This window comes from Hemiscyllium ocellatum, chromosome 3, assembly GCF_020745735.1.
Source record: "Hemiscyllium ocellatum isolate sHemOce1 chromosome 3, sHemOce1.pat.X.cur, whole genome shotgun sequence".
NCBI lineage: Eukaryota > Metazoa > Chordata > Chondrichthyes > Orectolobiformes > Hemiscylliidae > Hemiscyllium > Hemiscyllium ocellatum.
Window position 1 is genome coordinate 9,821,891 of NC_083403.1, and position 22,654 is coordinate 9,844,544.

General features: G+C 43.7%; 1 protein-coding gene across 1 annotated transcript in view; it reads left to right on the forward strand.

Moving 5' to 3' along the window:
- Window positions 1-22,654, forward strand: part of LOC132834399 (dynein axonemal heavy chain 8-like) — a 1,143,262-nt gene that overhangs the window by 1,082,203 nt on the left and 38,405 nt on the right. Inside the window, exons 83-86 of the mRNA XM_060853284.1 lie at window positions 2,753-2,905; window positions 6,999-7,154; window positions 9,486-9,602; window positions 11,656-11,757. Coding sequence (XP_060709267.1) covers window positions 2,753-2,905; window positions 6,999-7,154; window positions 9,486-9,602; window positions 11,656-11,757 — 528 coding nt within the window. The remainder of the gene's footprint in view (window positions 1-2,752; window positions 2,906-6,998; window positions 7,155-9,485; window positions 9,603-11,655; window positions 11,758-22,654) is intronic.

Below are 22,654 nucleotides of genomic sequence, written 5' to 3' on the forward strand. Positions count from 1 at the left end.
GGGCAGTGCAGAGCATTAGGTTGATAGTGGAGGCAGTGTAGAGCATGAGGCTGACATTGGGGCAGTGTAGAGGCCTAGGCTGACAGTGAGGCAGTGTAGAGAACTAGACTGATGGGGGACAGTGTAGAGCACTAGGCTGACAGTGGGGCAGTGTAGAGAACTGGGTTGACAGTGAGGCAGTGTAGACCACTAGGCTGGCGGGGGGGGGGGGCGCAGTGGGGTAGTCTGGAGGCCTGGGTTGACATTGGGGCAGTGTAGAGCACTGGGCTGACGGGGGGGGGGGGGCAGTGTAGAGCACTGGGCTGACAGTGGGGCAGTGCAGAGCATGGGCTGACGGGGAGGCAGTGTAGAGCACTGGGTTGACATTGGGGCAGTGCCGAGGCCTGGGTTGACATTGGGGAAGTGTAGAGCACTGGGCTGACGGGGGGACAGTGTAGAGCACTGGGCTGACAGTGGGGCAGTGTAGAGCACTGGGCTGACGGGGGGGCAGTGTAGAGCACTGGGCTGACAGTGGGGCAGTGTAGAGCACTGGGCTGACGGGGGGGGCAGTGTAGAGCACTGGGCTGACAGTGGGGCAGTGTAGAGCATGGGCTGACGGGGGGGCAGTGTAGAGCACTGGGCTGACGGGGGACAGTGTAGAGCACTAGGCTGACAGTGGGGCAGTGTAGAGAACTGGGTTGACAGTGAGGCAGTGTAGACCACTAGGCTGGCGGGGGGGGGGGCGTAGTGGGGTAGTCTGGAGGCCTGGGTTGACATTGGGGCAGTGTAGAGCACTGGGCTGACGGGGGGGGGCAGTGTAGAGCACTGGGCTGACAGTGGGGCAGTGCAGAGCACTGGGCTGACGGGGGGGGCAGTGTAGAGCACTGGGCTGACAGTGGGGCAGTGTAGAGCATGGGCTGACGGGGGGGCAGTGTAGAGCACTGGGCTGACGGGGGGGTCAGTGTAGAGCACTGGGTTGACAGTGGGGCAGTGTAGAGGCCTGGGTTGATATTGGGGTAGTGTAGAGCACTGGGTTGACAGTGGGGCAGTGTGGAGCATGGGCTGACGGGGGGGCAGTGTAGAGCACTGGGTTGACAAGGGGGACAGTGTAGAGGCCTGGGTTGACATTGGGGCAGTGTAGAGCACTGGGCTGTCGGCGTCTTTATAAATGGAATTGGAATAGTTACTCATTGTCAAATGTGGCTGTTGTATACTTATGTCATCATTCCTACCGGGTCGTACCCACCTGGTTATCAACTAACTTTCTGTTCTATTTGTCTCATTGTTCCTTTTACAGATCTGTCTGTCTTGTTCATATTTTGAGCACTTTCTCTTCTTTTCAAGTTCCTGCAACAACAGTGTTTTTTTGATACTTACAAAGGAGTTCCTTGGAAATATTCCAATCTACTGCTTTAACTTTTTCAGAGATGTGGAGAGTATTCAAATTTTATGTGATCATAAGACACGGGAGTAGAAGGAGGCCATTCAGCCCAATGAGTTCACTACACCATTCAAGGAGATCATGGCTAATCTGAAAATGCTCAGCTCATTTTCTGCCTTTCCACATAACCTTCAGTTCCTTTCTTGATTAAAATGGGCTTTCTTAACTGGATGTTTTGCAGCATCTGCAAAAACCCAGCAGTAAAATGAGAGACACCTACAAAGGCATCTACAGGTAGATGACCACATAGTCTTATTTTTAAACCATTAGACTGTGTCCAATCTTCATTCAATAAATCAGACTTACCTCCAAATACCAGGATGTCTGTGGGATATTCATGTAACACTATATTCTTTATGTTCATACAGTCATGAACAGAAACAGTGTTATGACGCAGAAGCGAACCCCTCTGTTACTTAAACCCAAGCACCCCACCTTTCCTCGTCACTTGTTAAAATATGAGTGACAGAGAACTCACAAGTTCCATTATTTAAAGGAAATAACATCAATTTATATTTTAATTCTAAAAGTGAACATTATACAACTATTCATAACTCTAAGCTCCCCTTTCTCTTAACTGCTTACTATCCACCTCCAACTCTATAACAATATGCCGTCCCAATTTGACACTTATTAAAATTACAATAACTTAATTTCAAAACCACACAGTCTCTGTCTTCATCTGTGTCTTCACTCTTCTGGCTGTTGATCGCCATGGGTGGTCTTCTTCCTTTTTACTGCGAGCGTGTTTTACATGTAAAGGTACCTTTGATAGAGATTGTTTTCTAATTTCTTTGATAGCAAGATGTTAGCTCTCCATGAATTTCTCTCACTATGGCAGATGCTCTCTGACCAATTTTCAAAATGTCTGCATTTTATACCCTCAACATTGGATTGTCTCATTGGTTCAATGTTGGCAAAACAATAAATTCAAACTTGATTGAATTTTAGTATCCTGAGGCATGACTTAAACTAATTGGTTAAATTCGAATTGTTGTCTAAACAGATCCCAAAACTGAGGTTCCATTTCACAGCCAAATATTTTTAATTTTCACATACTCTGGGACCGCCATCTAGTCATAAATGCAGATTCTTATAATCTCTCAGTTCAGAGCAGGATTCTCTCTCTCTTAAAGGTAGAGTACACACCTTCAACTTCATGACTACAGTGTTTTAATAAAATGAATCTGTGCAACTAAACTTTGTCATTTGGAACATCATGTATAATCTCTATCTTATATTTGTTTTTCCTTGTCTGCTGAGGTCTTTGAGATATACTGGATTTTGCATCGCCTGAGTAAACTAATTGAACCATTATTTCTTATTCCTTAGGGTGGCTGGGTCTTACTGCAGAACTGTCATTTAGGATTGGAATTTATGAATGAGCTTTTAGAGACCTTACTCACAAGTGAAAATGTGCATGAGTTTTTCCGAGTGTGGATAACCACTGAACCACATCCGAAGTTTCCAATCACACTACTCCAGGTTAGTGATTATTCTGCGAACTATCAAATTATGTACATGTGCAGTTAAGATGCACTACAGCAACTCATCAAGACTCCTTCAGCAGCACCTTCCAATTTCACAGTCGACGACATCAGCAGCATACAAGGACTTCAAGAGTCAGGGGACAGAGGTGATTGTAGTGGCTACTACAAAGGAGAAGGTGTTGGGGAAGCCAAAAGGTCTGAAGGCAGATAAATCACCTGGACTGGTTGAACTACACCCCAGCATTCTGAGGAGATGGCTGAGGAGATTGTAGAGGCATTGATGATGATCTTTCATGAATCACTGGAGTCAGGGAGGGTCTCAAAGGATTGGAAAATGGCTGATGTTACATCCCTGTTAAAGAAGGGAAGGAAGCAGAAGACTGGATACTATGGACCAGTTAACTGGACCTCAATCATAATTAAGATTTTAGAATCCATTATGAAGGAATGAGATTTTGGATTACTTGGAAATGCATGGTAAAATAGGGCTGAGTCATCATGGCTTCCTTAATGGAAGGTCATGCCTGATAAATCTTTTAGAATTAATTGAGGAAGTAATGAACAAGTTAGACAAAGTTGATGTGATTTATTTGGATTTCCAGAAGGTCTTTGACAAAATGCTGCGCAGGAGGCTGCAAAATAAGAAAAGAGCCCACGGTGTTAGGGGCAAGGTATGGCATGGATTGGCTGACTGGCAGAAGGCAAAGAGTAGGGATAAAGAGATGGTGGCCGGTGACTCTGGAGCGGGCAGTGTTGGGACCATAACTATTCACATTCGACATTAACAATTTGGACAAAAGAACTGCGGGCATTGTTGCTAAGTTTTCAGATGACACAAAGTGGAAAGTCAAGTAGTATTGAGGCAGAGGGAGGCTGCAGAATGATTTGGACAGACTAGGAGAGTGGGCAAAGAAGTGGCAAGTGTAATACAATGTAAGAAAGTGTAAGGTTGTGCACTTTGATAGGAACAATAGATGTGTAGACTATTTTCTAAATGGGGAAGGGCTTCAGAAACCTGAAGCACAAAGGGATTTGGCAGTCCTAGTTCAGGATTCTTTTAAAGTTAATATGCAGGTTCAGTTGACAGCTAGGAAGGAAAATGTAATGTTAGCATCCATTTCAAGAGGGCTGGGATACAAGAGCAGCAATGTACTGCTGGGGCTGTGTAAGGCTCTGCTCAGACAGTTTTTGGAATATTGTGAGCAGTTTTGGGCTCTGTATCTAAGGAAGGATGTGTTAGCATTGGAGAGGTTCTCAAGGAGGTTTACATTTTCAAGAGCTTGTCGTTGAAGGAGTGGTGGAGGACTTTGTCTGAACTCAATGGAGTTCAGAAGGATAAAAGGGCAAGATTTCATTGAAACTTGCAAAATACTGAGAAACCTAAATAGAGTGGATATGGAGAAGATGTTTCCACTAGTAGGAGGGACTAGGATTTGAGGGCACAACCTCATAATAAAGGGAGAGCCATTTAAAACTGAGATGAGGAAAAGTTTCTTTAGCCAGAAGGTGGTGAATCCATGGAACACATTGCTGCACAAGGCTGTGGAGGCCAAGTCATCGAATGTATCTCGGACCGAGATAGATAGATTCTTGATTGGTAAGAGGATCAAGGGTAACTGGGAGAAGGCAAGAGAATGGGGTTGAGAAACATATCAGTCATTATCAAATGATGGAGTGAATGGCCTAATTCTGCTCCTATACTTTAAGGTCTAAACAGATAACCAGCACTACCCAGTAGGACAAGGATAGAAGATGTGTGAGAACAGCATCACCACCTGCAAGTTCCCCTCCAAGTTATATACTAACCTGACTTGGAAATAATCTGTGTTCCTTCTCTGTCAGTGGATCAAAATACTTGAGCATTCTTCCTAACAGTGAAAGAGAGAGCTACATCACAACATGGTGCGTAGGTGGAGAGGTAACTGCTTCAGTTGGTGGACATTGTCCAACCATGATATCCTGCTATCATTCTTTGTGAAAAATCACACAACACCAGATTATAGTCCAATAGGTTTAATTAGAAGCACACTAGCTTTGGGAGCGGCGCTCCTGCATCAGGTGATAGTCACCTGACTATCACCCAATGAAGGAGCGTTGCTCCGAAAGCTAGTGTGCTTCCAATTAAACCTGTTGGACTATAACTTGGTGTTGTGTGATTTTTAACTTCGTACATCCCAGTCCAACACCAGCATCTCCAAATCATTCTTTGTTGGTATGGACCAAACCCCCTTCAAATATATCAAGGGAATAGCCTAGACCCGAACTTCTTAAAATTTAAAGTCAAGTGTAAGGTCTATGTTCTAGATGTAATTCGATTGCTCACACTACTCGGTTTTAGGCTAAACACAAACGAGAAAGATGAATTGGTGTAATTTTAATGCTATTGGAAAACTTTTCAGAATGATAGATTATCTAACTTCTAGCAGCAACTTTTCCAATATAGTAACATCCCATAAACTCAACCTTGGCAAAGGCAAAGTCAGTAACATAGATTGACTCACATGCAATTGAACCACCAAGCAACCCAACCACCACATGGCCAAACACCAATCAGCCCAATCAATCAGCCCAACCACCCCATGGCCGAACACTAACCAACCCCACCGCCCCATGGCCGAACATTTCAACTCCTCCTCACACTCTGCCGAGGAGCTGCAGGTCCTGGGTCTCCTCCACTGCCACTACCTTACCACCCGAAGCCTGGAGGAAGAACACCTCATCTTCTGCCTCAGGACCCTCCAACCACATGGCATCAATGTGGATTTCACCAGTTTCCTCATTTCCCCTACCCCCATCTTCTCCCAGTTCCAACCTTCCAGCTCAGCACTGTCCTCATGACCAGTCCTAACTGTCAATCTTCTTTCCCACCTATGCACTCCACCCTACCCTCCAACCTATCGCCTTTACCCCCACCTCTATCCACTTATTGCACTCTCAGCTAACTTCTCCCCAGCCCCACCCCCCAATTTATTTCTCCAACCTTGAGGCTCTCTGCCTCATTCCTGATGAAGGGTTTTTGCCTGAAACATCGTATTTCCTGCTCCTCGGATGCTGCCTGACCTGTTGTGCTTGTCCAGCATCACACTCTTGACTCACATGCAATACGTCTCTAATCCAAGAGAAAATAACACCCAAGAGAAAGTTCTGGCAGAGAGAAAGAGAACTCAAAACATTTTGTTACAGCAGGGAGAGATGTCTGGCAGCTTCAAAACCCCAACAGCTACTGAAAGTTAAACTAAAACCCTGGTTCTGTGGGAGTCTGACTCCACCCATTCAGGCTGCTTTCTATTATTCTAACTTAAAAAAGAACCCAAGACTTCACAAGCTGTTTACTTGATTGGCTTGAAGCAGACAGCTTATTATCTCTGTCTCAATTGCGCTTCATTTATAAAAAAGGATAATATACACCTTTTTTGAGGGTGACGGATGTTTGGTATTCTGATTTCTTCCTTCCCAGAAAGTTTGTTCTCCACAGTAGCTACAAGTTTAAGGACAGGTATAATAACATTTGGTTTGATGTGAATGCCTTTACCGCTGACGCTTATGATTTTCAGGAATATTCCACCGTTCTCCTCTCTGGTGACTTGAGCTACTTCAAAGGTTGTTCTCTAGTTAGTAGCTCAGCTACATGAGAATCATGGTGTTCAAACAAGGCATGTTGTTAACCAGTTGAGGGCAACTTGCATGATGCTATGAAGATGATTGCAATGCGGATAAGTGAGAAAAGAGCTCAAGTTCCAACAATCAGACAATTCTAGTGTCAAGTTTAGGTCAAGACATAATGTAAGCAAGTAGCAAGTTGAGTGCTCTTGTCAAGCTTGCAATGTGTTGGACAGCTACTGGATATTATACATCCTTTCTAGGAGTACCCAGATGTTTCTCATTCAAAACACTCTGTGAATTATTGAGTTCTTTATTCTGACTGGAATAACTAATGAGTCACAAATTACCAAAAACTTGAGGTTTTTGAAGAGTTGATAGCTCAACATAACCATATTTAGTGGTTCCCAATCTTTGTGAAGCAAAGATTCAGAGTGAGGAGCTACCTATCAACTGACACTTGAAATTGTCCATTGTTTATTTTCCAGACATCCATCAAGTACACTAATGAGCCCCCTCAGGGAGTGCGGGCAGGACTGAAAAGAACATTCACTGGAATTACTCAAGACCAAATCGAATATTCAAATCTACCCATGTGGAAACCACTGTTGTATGCAGTTGCTTTCCTACACACCACAGTCCAGGTAATAGAGCCAGATCGGACTCTCCTGTACTCTAATCATCTGTTGGGAGAAAGTGAGGACTGCAAATGCTGGAGATCAGGGTCAAAATGTGTAGTGCTGGAAAAGCTCAGCCGATCAGGCAGCATCCGAGGAGCAGGAGAGTCAATGTTTCGAGCATAAGCCCTTCATCAGAATTCCTCAATAAGCTCATGCTCGAAACATCAAGTCTCCTGCTCCTCGAATACTGCCTGACCAGCTGTGCTTTTCCAGCAACACACTTTTTGATTCTAATAATCTACTGTAGAGTGATACTAATTTTCTCACAATGCAGAAACTGGTGAGGTGTCCAGTACTCATTTCCTTCTACTTGAGCTTGTTCCTTTCAGCTGGAAGCAATGCTATTCACCTGAAATCACTGGACCAGTTCTGTAAATATGCATCATCATGTCCTTCTGCAATTGTAACTGTGGCCTCAGGGAGGTAATGGATATGACTTCCACTGATTAGACAAATAGCAGAAGCTGGTTAGTGACAGGGGGAGCGAAGGGAAACAAGGAGCCATTAGCCAGTATCAAAGAACCAAGAGCTGGAAAGAAGGTAAATCAAAGGGAAGGGATTTCTCGAAGGATCTTATAGGAGATGACAGAGTCAGAGAGGCACCTGAGATGAGTCAACCTTCTTTGTAGAATCTAGAAGAGCTCTTGACACCACAAAAGAAAGGGCACGCTTTTAAGCTAACCTATTTAAGTCTCTGCTAACTCAAACTTTTAATTGACCCTCTTTGCCCCACCCACTCCTCCCTCCTACCCCAGCATGGCTATTTTTTTCTGTCAGATGGGGAGAGGGGGTGGGGGGGGGCAAGAAAATCAAGCACTAATACAAACAAATTATTCTGAATAGATTATTGAAATTTATTGGCTCACAAAAGTCGAACAGCATATTAAAAGTAATGTAAAATCTAAAATCACCCATCATAACCACCTTGTAACAGTCATACTGCCCTGATATATGTATTTTTATGTGCAACTATCAGGAAGTCTATACGCAACTCCGATCAGAGTCTTGAATCATTGCTGTTACTTAACTCCTCCCATTTTTTTCATAAAACTCAAAGCTGTCAATCAAACACACAGGCATACAAACTCCGCTTGAAATACCTAATCCTCTTAAGTACCCATAGCAAATCTCGAAGTACACTTACAGCTACTCAAGCCTTTCAACTTTAATCCTACAAATTGCTCATAACAGAATCAATAAAAACAAAGCTTACAGTTCAATCGACAAACCCTGCTCGGCTAAATCCATTATAGAGTTAGGAACTCAGGCAAGCGTTCATAAAGGAACTCCAAAGCACAAGTACATCACAACCTAGAGCTTGAAACATTAGAACTTTGAAGTATTGCAACAGTTGGCCAACTGCTCCATTGTTTCAAAAGACTGAACAGATGGCTGGACTGTGAGTTAATGTTAACCATAGGGTCCAAATGACACATCTCAACACTGTTGAATGTCGAACCTTGTGGACTACTTCTCTAGTTGGATAATGCATCTGTAAACTGCCACAGTTTTTGTAAATTTAATGGTTACTTAGTATTGAAGAACAAAAACTTCCCATCCATCATTATGTACTACTCTCTTCATTGTAGGATTTAATTATGGCATGTAGCATTGGCAATAGCTTTTAAGCATGCTTGTCAGAATGTACTCAACTCTTGGTCCACCATTCTCCCTGGTTCACAAACATCCCGATCTAATGTGATTCACTCTAGTAGGTTGCATAATCTTATCACTGTCTTGTGAGGAAATATCTCCAGAAATTCCGAATGCATTTTTTAGGGACTATCTTGTATTGACAGTCTCTAGATCTGCATTAATCAGCAAAATGAGACATTCCATCCAGATTCACTTTCTGAAAGCCTGTCATAAGTTTAAAGATTTCAATTGCTTCTTTGCTTTCAAGAAAATAAAGGCTGTGCCATTTTTCTCGCTGCTGACCACTACCGAGCTCACTGATTCCAGCCTTTCCCATGCTGAATACACGCTCTGCAAAAGTTAAGAGCTTTTTTTTGTAGGAAGCAGTCAAGGGCTGAATGTAATATTAAAAATGTCAGAAACAGCTTCAGGGCTATCCAGAACTATTCTCAACATTCAACCAACAGAAAGGCAGTGATGTGGCTGAGCCCAGGGCCCCAAGCAAATGGGAGCAACAGAAAAATCTGAAGTTTTTAGAACCCTTTCATGAGCTCACTACGAGACTGGAAATTAGTTTAATCTGAGATTATTTTGAATTCTGTAAAATGAACAAAAATAGTAATAAATAAAATTTTGTTTCTGCTACATCTTCCATGTTAGGAACGGCGCAAGTTTGGTCCTCTGGGATGGTGTATTCCATATGAATTCAACTCTTCAGATTTCACAGCCAGTATCCAGTTCATACAGAACCATCTTGATGATTGTGATAAAAAGAAGGTGATCTGCTTTGTATGGCCATTTTAATAGTGAATGTATAAAAATCACAATAAGCAAAAACCTCAATTCTGGACCAAAGGAGGATAGAGATTTTTGCTAAGTGTTGAAAATTTAAAATTGGGAAGTCCATGGAGATTGAGGGGTCAAGGTAAATAGATTATTAAAATGTCATGGACAGGTAAAGGAAATGATGTGGAGGAACCAGTGTTGGACTGGGGAGGACCAGGTCAAAAATCACACAACACCAGCTTCTGGTCCAACACCCGAGAAGGAGCATTGCTCCGAAAGCTTCTGATTTCAAATAAACATAAAGGAAATAGCACATTTGTATCCAGCACCAAAGGCATTGATTCTAGTCTGAGAACACCAATCTCTCCTGACCTCACGCTTGAATAATAGCCAAGTTACTGTGACCTGCTGTTTTCCAACTCCAAGCCTTTAATCCAAGCTATGACCCCACAATCCTTCGGCCACAATTTTGTTAATCATTCTTTTCAGGAGCAGTACAAAGGATCTGAGAAAAATCAAACTGAGTGAGAAATTACAACATGTTATCATCACTCTTTCCAACAGGATCTTTTGCTATGAGTTCATCAGTTAATCCTGTCTTAATCACATTGTCAAGTCTAAAATAATCTGAAATGTCCACTTTCTTCTTGAACCAAGGAATCCCAACACTGTAGATGACAGGGCTCACAGTCAGGTCCGACCTATCTCCCGCACTTCAGCCCTCACCCTGTTTCTTCCCTCCAACAACAGCGACAGGGTCCCCCCTTACCCTCAGCATTCACATCCAGAGAATAATTAGCTGCTATTTCTGCCACCTCCAGCAGGACGCCACCTGCTGGTCCATATATTACCCTCCCCTCCCTTGTCAGCCTTCTGCAAGGATTGATCCCTCCCAGACACCCGGATCCGCTCCCTCTTCACTCCCAGTATCCACACCCCAACCCCACCTCACAGCCCCATGGCACCTCCCCTGCAGCCGTAGAAGGAGTAATGCCTTCCTATTTACCTCCACCCTCCTCAGTATCCAAGGGCCCAAACACACCTTCCAAGTGAAGCAGCACTTTACCTGTTCCACTGAACACCTCCATCCTGCCTGCAAAAAAGACGCTGAGGTTTCAGTTCCCGATCACTTCAACACACCACCCTGTTCCCAGATCTCAGTCTCAGGCTTGCTGCAGTGCTCCAGTGCACTTAGCACAAACTGGAAGAATAGCATCTCATTTTCTACTTGGGAACCCTGCAGCCTTTTGGACTCAACAATTTTAGGGGCTTGAGACACCTTCTCTCATGCCCTTACCACAGCCCGACACACCAGGCCTTGTTATCACATGGTCCGCTATTACACACAACTCATTGTTAGCCATTAATAGTCCCCAAAACTAATAGTCCCCACTAACAGCTATTCATTCTCCTCAGCTGATTATTATCCTTTGTTTGTCCAACTGGTTTTCTCTCTCTTTGGGCTCTATCTCCACCTATTGGTTACTTTTTATCCCCTCCCCCCACCATACTTTCTGCATAAAAACAACTTTTTCTTTGCCACCATCAGTTCTGTGGAAGGGTCACTGGACCAGAAACATTAACTCTGATTTTTCTCCATAGATGCTTACAGACCTGATGAGCTTTTCCAGCAATTTCAGTTTTTGTTTCTAAAATAGTCTGTCCCCTGGTTGACTTCACAATGTAATGTTTTAAGAAACTGTCCTGAATGCACCTTATGAGTAAACACAAGCACCCACAAGTTTACCTTTGTCAAATAGATTTTTCCAATTTATAAGATTAAAGTTGCGTTAAAATTAAAATTGCATTCTATTATTCTCTATCAAAGCCTCCATAATTTCATGCTGCTCCAGCAATAGAGGGCTACAGACTCTTGGAGGCAAAAAGGTCTTTCCAATAGAAAGGTGTCATATGTTAGCGCATGATTGGAGAGTGAAGGGCTTGTTCCTTTACTGTACTATTCTTTGTTCATTGTTCATTCAAAAGTGGATCTTCTGATATTATTCAGTTGACATTAAACCTCCTTATATTTTGTTTCGTTCAGGGGGTGTCATGGAATACTATACGTTACATGCTCGGAGAGGTTCAGTACGGAGGCCGAGTTACAGACGACTATGACAAACGCCTCCTCAACTGCTTTTGCAAGGTAGTCACACTCCTAAACGTTTTACAGAGCAGTACAGCGCCTTTACAAATATTTACATATTTTTACAAAGCTTTCATAATTTTACAATATTTGTTAAGATGGAGCATTGGTGGACACCATTGGCCGAAATCAAATGGGAATTCAAACAAAAGGGATTTTAATTTTTTTTCTAATCCTTTCCATCACAGCACTCACACCAATTGAGTAGCTAATGGGAAACCTTAGTGTTCAATCAGTCGGGTGTTAGTACAAGTGAGTGGCAGAGTGAGAGAAACATTTCGATCTTAGGGGGAAAAGATTACCTCACAGAGAAAGATGCAGTGGTTTTCCTCAAAGTTCATCCCAAGATAGTTCAGTGATGTGGGACTCTTTGCTCTACAGGCTGTTCCGCTGGGATGCATGCCATGACAAACATCAACTATGCCTGGAGAGCGATCAACTTAGTGCAAGACGCTCTTTGGTCTGCCTGAACCTTGTTGGTCTTCCAGAACAATGAGTTGACCCTGACTGAGTGTTGCAGACTGGCACATTCCAAAGTCTAGGACTGCGTGCTGAGGGATGCACTAAAGCTTGGGGCAGCTGCTGCCAAGGTGCAATGGGCAAAGACCACAATCTGAGGCCTTCCTGTTGAAGATGAATGGTGGTCTGTTCAGTTACCGGACTTTCCTAGTGCCTCAAATATATGTGCAGAATGTGGGAGGTAAGGGTCACCACTAGTGTCCCTGCTGACTACATCTGCTGGAAGTGCACCCAACTCCAGCTTCTCGAAAACCACGTTAGGGAACTGGAGCTGGAGCTGAATGAACTTTGGATCATTCGGGAGGCAGAGGGGTTATTGAGAGGAGTTACAGGGAGGTAGTCACTCCTCAACTACAAGAAAAAGGCAAATGGGTTACAGTCAGGGGACGGAAAGGGAATCGGCTGGCAGTGCAGGGGTCCCCTGTGGCCATTCCCCTCAACAATAAGTATACCATTTTGGATACTGTTGGGGGGGATGACTTGCCAGAGTAAAGCAGTGGGGTACAGGGCTCTGGCACAGAGTCTGTCCCTGCTGCTCAGAACAGAAAGGGGAAGATGAGCAAAGCAGTAGTCACTGGGGATTCCATAGTTAGGGGGACAGGTAGGAGGTTCTGTGAGGACGGGAGAGACTCACGGTTGGTGTGTTGCCTTGCAGGTGCCAGGATTCATGATGTCTCTGATTGTGTTTTTGGGATCCTTAAGGGGGAAGGGGAGCAGCCCTAAGTCATGGTCCACATAGGTACCAACGACGTAGGTAGGAAGAGAAATGGGGATTTAAGGCAGAAATTCAGGGAGCTAGAATGGAAGCTTAGAGCTAGGATGAACAGAGTTGTTGTCTCTGGTTTGTTGCCCATGCCACATGCTAGTGAGGCGAGAAATACGGAGAGGGAGGAGTTGAACACATGGCTTCAGGAATGGTGCAGGAGGGAGGGTTTAGATTCCTGGATAATCGGGGCTCTTTCTGGGGTAGGTGGGACCTCTACAAGCAGGATGGTCTTCATCTGAACCAGAGGGATACCAATATCCTGGGGGTGGGAATTTGCTAAGGCTATTGGAGTGGGTTTAAACTAATCCAGCAGTGGGGTGGGAACCAAAATTGTATAGAAAAGGTTGAGAGTAGGGAGGTCCAAAATCAAGTTTCAGGGACGCAAGATGGCACCGGCAAGCAAGAAGTTGATTTGACGTGTGTCTACTTCAATGCCAGGAGCATCCAGAATAAGGTGGGTGAACTTGCAGCATGGGTTGGTACCTGGGACTTCAATGTTGTGGCCATTTCAGAGACATGGTTAGAGCAGGGATGGGAATGGGTGTTGCAGGTTCCAGAATTTAGATGTTTCAGTAAGAACAGTAAGAAATTCAGTAAGAATTTATCTCAAGAGGGTTGGAATATAAAAGCACCGTTGTGCTACTGAGACTTTATAAAGCTCTTGTTAGGCCCCATTTGGAGTACTGTGTTCAGTTTTGGTCCACACACCTCAGGAAGGACATACTGGCACTGGAGCGTGTCCAGCAGCGATTCACACGGATGATTCCTGGAATGGTTGGTCTAACATACGAGGAACTGCTGAGGATCCTGGGATTGTATTTATTGGAGTTTAGAAGATTAAGGGGAGATTTAATAGGAACTTACAAGATAATACATGGCTTGGAAATGGTGGACGCTAGGAAATTGTTTCCGTTAGGCGAGGAGACTAGGACCCGTGGACACAGCCTTAGGATTAGAGGGGGTCAATTCAGAACAGAAATGGGGAGACATTTCTTCAGCCAGAGAGTGGTGGGCCTGTGGAATTCATTACCGCAGAGTGCAGTGGAGGCCGGGACGCTAAATGTCTTCAAGGCAGAGATTGATAAATTCTTGATGTCAAAAGGAATTAAGGGCTACGGGGAGAATGCTGGTAAGTGGATTTGAAATGCCCATCAGCCATGATTGAATGGCGGAGTGGACTCGATGGGCCAAATGGCCTTACTTCCACTCCTGTGTCTTATGGTCTTAACAGAGAAGATGGTAAAAGAGGGGGAGGTTTGGCATTGTTGCAGACAGGATGTTTGGAGACTCATCAGCTGAGGTAGTATGGGCTGAAGTTAGAGACAGGAAAGGAGAGATCGCTCTGTTGGGAGTTTTCTATAGGCCTCCAAATAGTTCCAAAGAGGTAGAGGAAAGGATAGCAAAGATGATTCACGATAAGAGTGAGAGAGGCAGGGTAGTTGTCATGGGGGACTTCAACTTTCCAGATATTGACTGGGAACACTATAGTACGAGTACTGTAGATGGGTCAGTTTTTGTCCAGTGTGTGCAGAAGGGCTTCCTGACACAGTATGTAGACAGACCAACAAGGGGCGAAGCCACATTAGATTTGGTACTGGGTAGGGAGCCCGGCCAGGTGTTAGACTTGGAAGTAGGTGAGCACTTTGGTGATAGCGATCACAATTCTGTTATGTTTACTTTAGTGATAGAAAGGGATAGATGTATACCACTGGGCAAGAGTTACAGCTGGGGGAAAGGCAATTACGATGCGATTAGGCAAGATTTAGGAAGCATGGGATGTGAAAGGAAACTGCAGGGGATGGGCACATTAGAAATGTGGAGCTTATTTAAGGAAATGCTACTGTATGTCCTAGATAAGTATGGATCTGTCAGGCAGGGAGGAAGCTGTAGATTGCAGGAGCCATGGTTTACAAAGGAAGTGGAATCTCTGGTCAAGAGGAAGGAGAAGGCTTATGTTAGGATGAGATGTGAAGGCTGAGTTAGGGCGCTTGAGGGTTACAAGGTAGCCAGAAAAGACCTAAAGAGAGAGCTCAGAAGAGCCAGGAGGAGGCATGAGAAGTTGTTGGCAGATACGATCAGGGTAAACCGTAAGGCTTTCTATAGGTATTTAAGGAATAAAAGAATGACGAGTAAGATTAGGGCCAATCAAGGATAGGAATAGGAAGTTGTGTGTGGAGTCAGAGGAGATAGGGGAAGCACTAAATGAATATTTTTCAACTGTATTCACTCTAGAAAACAACAATGTTGTCGAGGAGATTACTGAGATACAGGCTACCAGACTAGGTGGGATTGAGGTTCACAAGGAAGAGGTATTAGAAATCCTGCAGAGTGTGAAAATAGATAAGTTCTCTGGGCTGGATGGGATTTATCCTAGGATCCTCTGGGAAGCCAGGGAGGAGAATGCCCAGTCTTTGGCATTGATCTTTAAATCGTCATTGTCTACAGGAATAGTGCCAGAAGACTGGAGGATAGCAAATGTGGTTCCCCTGTTCAAGAAGGGGAGTAGAGACAATCCTAGTAATTATAGACCACTGAGCCTTACTTCAGTTGTTGGTAAAGTGTTGGAAAAGGTTATAAGAGATAGGATTTATAATCATCAAGAAAAGAATAATTTGATTAGGGATAGTCAGCACGGTTTTGTGAAGGGTAGGTCGTGCCTCACAAACCTTATTGAGTTCTTTGAGAAGGTGACCAAACAGGTAGATGAGAGTAAACTGGTTGATGTGATGTGTATGGATTTCAGCAAGGCGTTCGATAAGGTTCCCCACTGTAGGCTATTGTACAAATGTGGAGAAATGGGATTGAGGGAGATGTAACAGTTTGGATCATTAATTGGCTTGCTGAAAGAAGACAGAGGGTGGTGGTTGATGGGAAATGTTCATCCTGGAGTCCAGTTACTAGTGGTGTACCGCAAGGGTCGGTGTTGGGTCTGCTGCTGTTCGTCATTTTTATAAACGGCCTGGATGAGGGCGTAGAAAGGTGGGTTAGTAAATTTGCAGATAACATGAAGGTCAGTGGAGTTGCGAGTAGTGACGAAGGATGTTGTAGGTTACAGAGAAACATAGATAAGCTGCAGAGCTGGGCTGAGAGGTGGCACATGGAGTTTAATGTGGACAAGTGTGAGGTGATTCACTTTGGTCGGAGTAATCGAAATGCAAAGTACTGGGCTAATGATAAGATTCTTGGGAGTGTAGCTGAGCAGAGAAATCTCAGTGTCCATGTACACAGATCCTTGAAAGTTGCCACCCAGGTTGACAGGGTAGTTAAAAAGGCATACAGTGTTTTAGCTTTTATTAATAGAGGGATCGAGTTCCGGAATCAGGAGGTTATGCTGCAGCTGTACAAAACTCTAGTGCAGCCGCACTTGGAGTATTGTGTACAGTTCTAGTCACCACATTATAAGAAGGATGTGGAAGCTTTGGAAAGGGTGCAGAGGAGATTTACTAGGATGTTGCCTGGTATGGAGGAAAGGTCTTACAAGGAAAGTTTGAGGGACTTGAGGCTGTTTTCATTAGAGAGAAGGTTGAGAGGTGACTTAATATAGACATATAAGATAATCAGAGGGTTAGCTAGGGTGGACAGGGAGAGCCTTTTTCCAAGAATGGCGACGGCGATCATGTGGGGGCATACTTTAAATTGAGGGGTGATAGACATAGGACAGATGTCAGAGATAGTTTCTTTACTCAGAGAGTAGTAAGGGTATAGAATGCTTTGCCTGCAACGGGAGTAGATTCGCCAACTTTAAGTACATTTAAGTCGTCATTGGACAAGCATATGGACGTACATGGAATAGGTTAGATGGGCTTCAGATTGGTATGACAGGTCGGCGCAACAGCGAGGGCCGAAGGGCCTGTACTGCACTATTATGTTCTATGTTCTAAATATTAGTATTGTGTAAGAGAGGTCTTTGGTTTTTTGTGATACAGTCAAAGATCAACGTTTTGTTTGTTTGCTTGATACGGAACTGTACAGAACCGAACTGCTTTTGTGGCAATCTGTAAAACCATAAGAGATAGGAGTAGAAATTAGGTCAATCAGCCCATCAAGTTTGCTCTGTCATTCCATCATGGCTGATAAGTTTCTGTCTTAAATATACTCAGTGACCTGGTCACCACAGCCTTCTATGGCAATAAATTACACAGATTCGGCACTCCCTGCTGAAGAAGTTTCTCCTTATCTCCATTCTAAAAGGTCTTCCCTTTTAAGGCTGTACCTTCGGGTCCTAGTCTCTCTCACCAAGGGAAACATTTTCCCAACATCTACTCTGTTCAGGCCATTCAGTATTATGTATGTTTCAATTAGATTCCCCACCTCATCGTTCTAAACCCCATCAAGTATAAACCCAGAGTCATCAAACGTCCCTCATATGTTAAGCTTTTCATTCCTGCGACTATTCTCGTGAAACTCCTCTGAGTACACTCCAGGGCCAATACAATCTTCCTGAGATATGGGGCCCAAAACTGTGCATAATATTCCAAATGTGGTCTGACTAGAGCCTTATAGAGCCTCAGAAATACATCCATACTTTTATATTCAAAATAGATGTCAATATTGCATTTGCCTTCCTAATTACTGACTCAACCTGCAAATTTACCTTGAAAGCATCCTGGATTAGAATTCCCAAATCTCTTTGCACTTCAGACTTCAGAATTTTCTCCTCATTTGGAAAATCATCCCTGCCTCTGTTCTTCCTACCAAAGTGCATGACCTCCACTTTCCCACATTGTACCCCATTTGCCATTTCTTTGCCCATTCTCTTAACCCGTCCAAATCCTTCTGCAGTGACCCCACCCCCTTAGTGCTACCTGTACCTATATTTGTATTGGCTGTAAACTGCCCTCAGTTCCTTCATCTAGATCATTAATGGATAAAGTGAAAAGTTGTGGTCCCAACACTGACCCTTGCGGAACGCACTTGTCACATGTGGTTCCCTTATTCAAGAAGGGGAGTAGGGATAACCCTAGTAACTATAGGCCGGTGAGTCTCACTTCTGTTGTGGGCAAAGTCTTAGAGAGAATTGTAAGGGATAGGATTTATGAACATCTGGATAGGAATAATGTGATCAAGGATAGTCAGCATGGTTTTGTGAAGGGCAGGTCGTGCCTCACAAACCTTATTGAATTCTTTGAGAAGGTGACTAGGGAGGTGGATGAGGGTAAAGCAGTAGATGTGGTGTATATGGATTTTAGTAAGGCGTTTGATAAGGTTCCCCATGGTAGGCTACTGCAAAAATTATGGAGGTATGGCATTGAGAGTGCGTTAGAGGTTTGGATTAGGAATTGGCTGGCTGGAAGAAGACAGAGGGTAATAGTTGATGGTAAAGGTTCATCTTGGAGTGCAGTTACTAGTGGTGTTCCGCAAGGATCTGTTTTGGGGCCATTGCTGTTTGTCATTTTTATAAATGACCTGGAGGAGGGGCTAGAAGGTTGGGTGAGCAAGTTTGCAGATGATACAAAAGTCGGTGGAGTTGTTGACAGTGAGGAAGAATGTGGCAGGTTACAGTGGGATATAGATAAGCTGCAGAGCTGGGCAGAAAGGTGGCAAATGGAGGTAAATAGTGCTGTGAAGAAGGCATATGGCGTACTGGCGTTTATTGGTAGAGGAATTGAGTTCCGGCATCCTGAGGTCATGTTGCAGTTGTATAAGACTCTGGGGCGGCCGCATCTGGAGTATTGTGTGCAGTTTTGGTCGCCATACTACAGGAAGGATGTGGAGGCACTGGAACGGGTACAGAGGAGGTTTGCCAGGATGTTACCTGATATGGTAGGAAGATCATATGAGGAAAGGTTGAGGCTATTGGGGCTGTTTTCATTGGAGAAAAGAAGGTTTAGGGGTGACTTGATAGAGGTGTACAAGATGATTAGGGGTTTAAATAGGGTTGACAATGAGAACCTTTTTCCACGTATGGAGTCAGCTATTACGAGGGGGCATAGCTTTAAATTAAGGGGTGGTAGGTATAGGACAGATGTTGGGGGTAGATTCTTTACTCAGCGAGTCATGAGTTCATGGAATGCCCTGCCAGTAGCAGTGGTGGACTCTCCCTCTTTATGGGCATTTAAACGGGCATTGGATAGGCATCTGGAGGATAGTGGGCTAGTGTAGGTTAGGTGGGCTTGGGTTGGTGCAACATCGAGGGCCGAAGGGCCTGTACTGCGCTGTATTTTTCTATGTTCTATGTTCTAACCCTGAGAAGGATGATTTTACCCCCCACTGTCTGTCTTCTGCCAAACAGCCAATCTTCTACCCATGCTAGCACCTTGCCTTTAACACCATGGGCCTTTATCTTACTCAGCAACCTTCCATGTGGCACCTTATCAAAGGCCTTCTTAGTCTAACCTGCTTATTGCTTCCTCAAAGAATTCTAGCAGATTTGTCAGGCGTGACCACCCCTTAATGAAATCACGCTGATGTTGCTGTATTTTACCGTACAGTTCCAAGTACTCAGAAATTTCGTCCTTTACAATGGACTCCAGGATCTTCCCCACGTCGGAGGTTAGCCAAATCGGCCTATAATTTTCTGTATTTTACTTTACTCTCTTTTTCAACAGGGGTGCTAGGTTAGCAATTTTCTAGCCCTTTGGGACCTTTCCTGACTTGTGATTCCTGAAAGATTATCGCTAATGCATCCACTATCTCTTCAGCTATTGCCCTTAGAACTCAGGGGTCTAGTCCATCCGGTCCAGGTTATTTATCTACCTTCAGGCCATTCAGGTTTTCCAGCATTTTCTCCTTGGCGAAGGCCACCAAATTCAGTTCTTCCCCCTTACACCCTTGAATTTTTGGGATATTACTCCTGTCTTCCAGCATGAAAACTGACGCGAAGTAATTATTCAGTTCCTCAGCCATTTCCTTGGATACATATATTTAAAGATTTTTATGAATAAAGTACAGATTTGAAATTTTTAAAAAGTTACCTCATAATATTGCAAAAATCAAGGTAGTATATGAGATAACACAGGTCAGAACATCTGAGAGGATTCAGATCACAGGAGTGTGAAGATCAAGGGGAGGGATCAGATCACAGCAGTGTCAACATCACGAGGGCAATCTATTAGAAAGGATGTAATAACAAAGTATTTAGAAATACATAATAAAGTCAAGCAGAGTCAGAATGGCTTCGTGAAGAGTAAGTCATACCTGAAACATTTATTACAGTTCTTTTGAGTATATTACAAGCAGGTTAGGTAAGGATTATAATGACAGAGAGATAGGAAAGCAAATCAAATCAGCATCCCTATCCACAATTAAAATTCTCAATGACCCTCAATATTATCCCAGTGGCTCCTAAGCAGATTTTTTTTAAACAACTGATACCAGGCTTTGTGAATAACCAATACCAGACACCAGGATCATGGCTTAAACAAAAGAGTTAATTGTTTGTTAATAATACGGTAGCATTAGTAGAGCAAAGTGAAATAATAAGATAATCTAATGTCTATGATTTAAACCTGATCCTAATTGATTCTAGCCCCTACACAATGAAGACAGATCGAGAAACAGACATTGTTAAGGGATAAATCAAAAGAGAAAGAAATGAGATGTAACTGGCTGGTTAACTTCAGCTGTTTCAATGATCCATTATATCACAGGCACATGGGATTTTATCTTGTTTGGTTTCTAAAGGTACCAGTCAATGCAGATAGCTTCCAACAGGCTCCTAGGAATTTCATTTAATTTTTATAACTGTGATTCCAGGGAGCTTTGTAGTCACATACTTATGACAAAAACACACAGTTCAAAACTAGTGCAAGCTTTTGTTTCTCTTTGTATTGTTTTTTTTTCAACATGCTTTTGGCATTGCCCTCCATGGTAGGTCCCTGTTAACATTCAAACACCTGCCCTTTGTAGGATTGATTTATCTATAGAGTACTTTGAAAAAGAACCAATCTGTTATTAACCTTCAGGCCTGGCCTCATAAACAAATATCAGTTTGTTATTTTTTGTGGGTAGCTAGGGAAGTGATTGCTGGGCCCCTTGCTGAAATATTTGTATCATCAGTAGCCATGGGTGATGTGCCAGAAGACTAGAGTGTAGCTAATATGATGATAAATATATAAGAAAGATGGTAAGGAAAAGCCAGGAAACTATAGACTGGTGAGCCTGACATCAGTGGTGGGTAAGTTGTTGGAGGGGATTCTGAGGGACAGGATCTACAAATATTTGGAAAGGCAAGGACTGATTAGGGATAGTCAGCATGGCTTTATGTGTGGGAAATCGTGTCTTACTAACTTGATTGAGTTTTTTGAAGCAATGACAAAGAAGATTGATGAAGACAGAGCAGTATATGTTGTCTGCATGAACTTCAGCAAAGTATTCAATAATGTTCTGCATGGTAAACTGGTTAGCAAGGTTAAATCACGTGGAATACAATGAGAGTTAGCCATTTGGATACAGTATTGGCTTGAAGCTAGGACACAGAGGGTAGTGGTAGAGGGTTGTTCTTCAGAGTGAAGGCCTGTGACCAGCAGTGTCCACAAGGATTGGTGCTGTGTCCACTACTTTTTCTCATTTATATAAATGATTTAGATATGAATACAGGACGAATGGTTTGTAAGCTTGTAGATGCCCCCAAAATTAGTGGTATAGTCCTTGATGTATGGCAGGGTGACCAGTGTATCCATACGTGTTGTGTCTTCCCATTGTGGTCTGTTCTGTAAGTAGAGTTTTGGGTAATCGTTGTTTTTGAAGATGCCATATAGGTGTTCTTCTTCAGCTTTCCGTGGCTCTGAGATGCTGCAGTGTCCGCCACTCACTTGAACAATGATCTGATGCAGCTCCATTTGAGAGTGTTGGGATCGTTACAGCTGTTGTTGAGTACTTGGTCTGTCTGGTGATCACCCTATATACACTGCTCTAGTACTCTCTACTGGCCTCGCGTTCAACCATTACATCGAGGGAGGGAAGTCGGTTGTTATTCTCTTCTGCCTTGGTGATTACCAAATCCTTGTCATTATCAAATGTGCTCAACTGGAAGAAACTCATCAACTCATGAAAATATCCTCACTACTGTAAAATTCCAGATATGCTGGTCATGCTGGCATACATCAAAGACATAAAGGAAATTACCACCAGACTACCCCTAGGTATCACGGTAGCCCACAAACCATCAATCATATTATGACAGCTACTGATGAGTATAAAGGATCCCATACCTACAACCAACAGAACCATTGTTATTTACACAAAATACCATGTAAAGACTAACACAAGCATTACATTGGGCAAACCAAAGGAAAGCTAGCCATCAGGGTACACAAACACTAACGAGCCCAACAAGAGGAGAAAGTGAGGATTGCAGATGCTGGAGATCAGAGTTGAGAGTGTGTTGCTGGGAAAGCACAGCAGGTCAGGCAGCATCCGAGGAGCAGGAGAATCAGGAATGAGGCTTGTGGGTCGGAGCTGAGAGATAAATGGGAGGGGGGTGGAGGTGGGGTTGGGGGCAAGATAGCTGAGAAAGCAATAGATGGATGAAAGTGAGGGAGAAGGTGATAGGTCAGAGGGGGGGTAGTGACAGACTGGTCCGGAGGGCAGTGCCGAGTTGGAGGCTTGAGACTGGGATAATGTGGGGGGTGGGAAAATGAGGAAGCTGTTGAGATCCACATTTACCTCAAG